Source organism: Taudactylus pleione, unplaced genomic scaffold (genome assembly GCF_031769625.1).
Source record: "Taudactylus pleione unplaced genomic scaffold, aTauple2 ptg000169l, whole genome shotgun sequence".
Classification (NCBI taxonomy): domain Eukaryota; kingdom Metazoa; phylum Chordata; class Amphibia; order Anura; family Myobatrachidae; genus Taudactylus; species Taudactylus pleione.
In genome coordinates, this window is record NW_028284571.1 from 442,242 (window position 1) to 448,744 (window position 6,503).

The window sequence follows — 6,503 nt, forward strand, 5'->3', positions numbered from 1 at the left end:
ACCTGCATCCTATACCAGTGTATATTCCACTCAATAGCGCATTTATGCCAGTCTGTGTTTGAGCACTACACCAGCCTATGACCCAGCATTTCAGCAGCTAGCACATCCCATTATACCAGCCTGTGCCTCCTCATTATATCAGACAACAAAACTATTTACTACAGTATATATCAATATTGGTAAGTTTCTATAATCACATTATTTAAAATAATTAGCAAATTAAATACAATTTTAGCTGTACTGAGCTGTGTAGAAAATATTCAATGCTGGCAGTTCAAGAATCTGACTTTATTTCAAGTGTAGATCAATGTGTAACTATTTGGCTAAATGCAGCTGCAGGGAACACTTTCTGGTTAATATTTTAGTTGATTATATTAAAAAAGTAAACCTAAAAATGTTATACAACTTCCGTCTGGCATAAGCACGATGAAAACACAGAGTAATGTGCAAAAGATTGAGGAACGGTATTCAGCTACAAGGACATTCCCATTACATAATCCTATTACCAATGCCAGACCACTTAAGTCAGGAGCTCGCCGAGTGATCCCTTGGTACTTTTCATGGCAAAACCAGACTAAGCAGAATAGAAATATATGTACATATATCTCCAAAAATGCTATATAGTATTATATTGAAATAAAAACAAAGATTACAGAGTTTCATAACATTGTGGAAGCCCATATGCTGCTCTGTGGTGACATATTCAGCTGTGACCTATACGATAAATAAGATAATGATGAATTTTCTATTAAATAACTGTTAATCACAACTTTATTGGTAACTACTAATAACTAAAAAAACTAAACTAAACAACTGCTAAATAAATTACCTAGAGTACATCAGCACTGATCAAAAGCCTGATCAGTAGCCTCAGTGAGGTAACTGAACTAGGATCAAAGAATTGGTTTTTCAAATTAAGACTGTATAACATAGCTTACACCAGATCCCAAAACTGATACTTACAATAGACTTGACTCTAGCCTCAAAGGCTGAAGTCAGATGGACTGAAGCAAGCCTGACTCACATGAAGTCATACGCTTATACTATACAGTTCAGAATGAATAATGGATTATGATATTTATGCTATTCTCACTGAATAAATGACAATTAAAACTGTCCAGAAAGCCACGAATTCCAGAGGTTTTCATTTGCTCCCCATTGTTCATGTATGGTTAGATGACTATGGATTCAGGCTCAGACAATGACTACCCCAATGATAAAAAGACAAGGAGGTTAAAGACAAAGCCGACAGTTATTTAACTAGGAATACAATACCCCTATTCATGGACATTTTTCTAAAATTACAGCACCACTCCACACCCCAGCAGTGTGTACAGATCCTGCTGCTTGGGTCAAGGGCCACATAAATTCTTCAAGCCAACCACAACCCAAGAGAAAAGGTTATATGTGAAATGAACATTATTCCTCTCAGGGCAGCAATGAAACGTAAATAGGGCTTTTGTTAACATTAACTCTTTAGTACCCTTTAAATCAACCACAGAAGGATATTATTTTACTGGGTCATCCACTCAACCAACAGCACATGTAGCATGTCACAAGAAGCCCAATTTTATGAGTACTTTTCCAGGAATACCTAGGAATGACTCAGTTCCAGACTGCAATATAACGTGAAAAACCCAGCAGTTGGGTAACTGAACAACAACGGACAAAAACATACACTGAAGTCATGATGAGGAATACATTTAGCAATGGTGGCTCAAGAGACGATTACGGGATCTAAAGGACAGGGGCCCGTAGAAAAAAACAAGCAGTGTCTCTAATTGTTCTTCAGGTAAATACATATTTCCAACTGTGAAATGTGGGAAAGATGTAATTAGTACGAGTAGGTACAGTACTTCGCCATGTTGCGTTCGTATTATTATGGGATTGAACAAATCATGGCGGGCAGCTGTGATTTTAACCATAATGGAGCCTGACAAAATGTTGCTATGGGGACCAGTGATTTTTTAAATAAACCTCTAACAAAACAAAATATAGAGTAATGTCCTTTCAATCATTGTACATGGGGGTTTCAGTAGAAGAGATGAGACTTGACCAGCAGCGGCACTATACACATATCTCAGCTACTGACTTGCTTGTCTATTTATACACAGATATTTTTACATTCAGACTTTCCACTCCGCATTATAGGGTCACAGTAGACGGTCATTTGGGGGGGATATGAAATCTCATCTTGGAGAGGGAGTTATTTTTAGGGGTCATGAAAAAAAAAAGGATTACATATCGGTCAGTCCCAAGTATTCTCTCTGCAACTCTGTGGTAACTTGTTTGTTTACACAATTTCAGCTGTTTAACCCATTCGCCAGCAAGGCTATATCAGAATGAATACACGCTGCTATTTAAATGCTTTAAAAAAAATGTATGTAGTTCTCCTTATAGCCATTTAATGAAGTTACCACATTACAGGCATGCACTTTCATTTACATAGAGATCATACATCTACAAAAAAATATATATTATTTTAAATAGTATTTTGAGAGTTTTATTTCATTTTAGTTTTATTTTAAATCTTTAATAATAACAACAAATTGTTATCTTTGTCAAGATAAATGCTGGGAAGTAATCCAAGATAACTCTACAAGGACCATGAAAGCAACTGATATTTCATGTCCTTTCAAAACAAATCCCAAAGTTTTCACAAAACTGGAGCTGTTCAAAACAACAAAATAACAAAACACAAATAAACAATAGCATAATACATATAAAAATACAACTACAGTAGAAACACATAGGCTACATAAGTTACCTGAGGTTTTTTTTATCAGATTACATTGTTATATATTACAGTTTAAATAGAAACATAGCCTATTTATAATATATATATCTATTTAATTTAACTGCAAACACTAATCTACTCAGATAACTGAATATAAAATAAAATCATACAATATAAATCAATCAACAGAAAAAATAGCTTATTTTATGTAGAAATTGTACAGAAACTCTCTCTAATAAACTATTCTACCAATGACACATTATGCTGCTTTTATACATAGATGTAAAATTATCAGTTTCCAGTTTATTTCAATGAAAAAAAAACATATTGGTAAAAATAAGATGTAAACATTCCCAGGCAACTGTAGCCTAATATATTTGTTACACCTAAAGAACAGAATAGTTGTTTCATACTGAGCCCACTCACTACAGTAAATTCAGCAGTATGATGGTTTCAAAACTAATTACAATTTTGACCTCAATTATTTTGTTTTAAAAACCAAATATGTCAGTTTTATTATCAATGCAGCCAATATGTTTCTTTAAATTAGATAATTTACTTGAAACCAAAAATTCATATCTGTGATAAATGCATCTGGCTCCCTTGCTTGGTATTTAGATTATTCTTATAATTTTCATAACTTATAATAAATGGGCTTATGCATGGGACGTTATTACTATCGTCTGTTAGGAGGTGATGGTTGAGAGAGTAAAGCTTTTAATAATAATAAAAAATAATAACCAGAAAGTCATTCATGAATTTGAAATATTATCAATCAAAACTTTAGGTAATCTTCAATATATATTATTTGACTTACTTTTTAGGGAACGGTGTCCCATGAAATAAAAACATTTTATCACATTCATACATTAATACTGTACTTGATGCAAAAAGAACAGCACTCCGCAAGAGCGGTAACTGCATAAACTCAAAGGTTTACTTGCATTATTTATTTATTAGCAGTTATTTATGTAGCGCACACATATTCAGTAGCACTTTACAGACATAATGCAAATATATACATGTACATACATACAGTATAAGCACAGTACACATACAGTATACTATTACATAAAAGATGATCTGGTTGTGTTACATAGTATCAGTTATTAGGATTTTCTCAATGAACTGTGTAAGAGGGTCATGTGATTTGTGGAAACTATTTTCAGACATAGTTCTGATTATTCAGCAATCATATGCACTGATGCCACTATCCTCTTACACACTAACCTTTATTTCATATACAGGAGTACAGCTGGTCCCAGGCAAAGGGGCTGTATGCTCTATCCCCCACACACATACATACATACATACATACATACACTGTTAGTGTACAATGGATGGCTGCCTTATTCCCCCTATAGATCTACTTGTATCATAGCCAACAAGCCTCTACCCTGAGAGAAGTGCAACAGAATATCTGAATGTAGCTGCCGGCTCCACAGACACATCACACAGAAACAGCACAGACCCAATATAACAGGAATCAGTTCATTCTACAGTACATCATGTTATGTTTTGTTGTTGTCACCTTACAATGTGTGTATATCACACAGCAGGTCATATGCAGTACAATGCCTGTATATCACACAGCAGGTCATATTCAGTACAATGTGTGTATATCACACAGCAGGTCATATTCAGTACAATGCGTGTATATCACACAGCAGGTCATATTCAGTACAATGCGTGTATATCACACAGCAGGTCATATTCAGTACAGTGCATGTATATCACACAGCAGGTCATATTCAGTACAATGCCTGTATATCACACAGCAGGTCATATTCAGTACAGTGCATGTATATCACACAGCAGGTCATATTCAGTACAATGCCTGTATATCACACAGCAGGTCATATTCAGTACAGTGCCTGTATATCACACAGCAGGTCATATTCAGTACAATGCGTGTATATCACACAACAGGTCATATTCAGTACAATGCGTGTATATCACACAGCAGGTCATATTCAGTACAATGCGTGTATATCACACAGCAGGTCATATTCAGTACAATGCGTGTATATCACACAGCAGGTCATATTCAGAACAATGCCTGTATATCACACAGCAGGTCATATTCAGTACAATGCCTGTATATCACACAGCAGGTCATATTCAGTACAATGCCTGTATATCACACAGCAGATCATATTCAGTACAATGCCTGTATATCACACAGCAGGTCATATTCAGTACAATGCCTGTATATCACACAGCAGGTCATATTCAGTACAATGCCTGTATATCACACAGCAGGTCATATTTAGTACAATGCATTCACAGTACTATGGATCCAGATCCATATTCACATTTATTTCTGAGGTACCTGTTGGGAATGTGAATCACAAGTAGAGTTGCAATAACTTCCAAATCATGTTACTAATCTATTGTGCACTGTATAAGGGGACAGACCGACAGATTGATAGATGGTGTTTGTAGTGGTACATATATTATTACTGTATGCAGAATTTATTACTATGTACCTAGAGTCATCCCTGTGTATGTGTATACAGTATATGCATGCAAATAATAAGCCTATAGGCATGGCATGTTTATTATAAACTTTAGAGAGATACAGTCACACAGACATAGCAGACTCATGCATTCTATAAGGAATAATCTATGAGTGACCTGCAGAGTGGAAATGCTATGTGCTGATGTGGTGCCTATCGGAGGCAGACGCTGGCACTGTGGTGCACACTGTAAGGTGCTGCCCTTACCCCGTTGGTGCAGGTGACTGGCCGGTAGTTCTCCTCCTCCGCTGGCATGGACAGCATTGCTCAGTGCGCACACATCTCCGGCCAGCTGCCCCGCACCACTGCTGCCCCTCCACGTGCTGCTGCTGCTGTTGCTGGGGATGAGGGGACTGAGCATCCTGCCAGGCACACACCCCACGGCACGCCTCTGATGGAGCAACAAGTCCGGGGAGCTGCCCCAGCTGCTGTGGTCACAGTCCTGCACATACACACACAAACACAAACACTTGCAGACACACCTCCTCTGTTTACATTAGCAGAAGGAATGGGAAATACATTGGGATAGATACTGTAGATAGATAGATAGATAGATAGATAGATAGATAGATAGATAGATAGATAGATAGATAGATAGATAGATAGATAGACTTTTCTCTCTATATAGGTATATCGATTTATCTATATAATATATGTATGTGTGTGTGTGTGTATCTATAGTGTGCAATTGTCAAGTGGTATGACACACACACATGTATTGTATATGCATATTATCTACTATTGCACACACGTACAGTATATGTATTGTATACTATCTATTATTGCGCACACATACACACGTATATTATCTATTATTGCACACACATGTATATGCATATTATCTACTATTGCACACACATGTACAGTATATGTATACTATCTATTATTGCACGCACATACACACGTATATTATCTATTATTGCACACACATGTATATGTATACTATCTATTATTGCACACACACATGTATACTATCAATTATTGCACATGCGTGTACAGTTTATGTAAACTATGTATTATCGCACACACATTTATATGTATACTATATATTGCACACAGATGTATATGTATACTATCTATTATTGCACACACATGTATATGTATACTATCTAGTATTGCACACACATGTATATGTATACTATCTATTATTGCACATAGACATGTATACTATCTATTATTGCACGCACATGTATATGTATACTATCTATTATTGCACACACGAGTATATGTATACTATCTATTATTGC

The 6,503-nt window shown here is 35.9% G+C and overlaps 1 protein-coding gene across 1 annotated transcript in view; it reads right to left on the bottom strand.

The window, feature by feature from the left end:
* Positions 1-5,594, bottom strand: part of CORIN (corin, serine peptidase) — a 387,855-nt gene extending 382,261 nt beyond the window's left edge. The window contains exon 1 of the mRNA XM_088475236.1: positions 5,464-5,594. Within this exon, the coding sequence (XP_088331362.1) occupies positions 5,464-5,520 (57 nt within the window). The 5' untranslated portion in view covers positions 5,521-5,594. The remainder of the gene's footprint in view (positions 1-5,463) is intronic.
* Between the last annotated feature and the right edge of the window lie 909 nt (positions 5,595-6,503).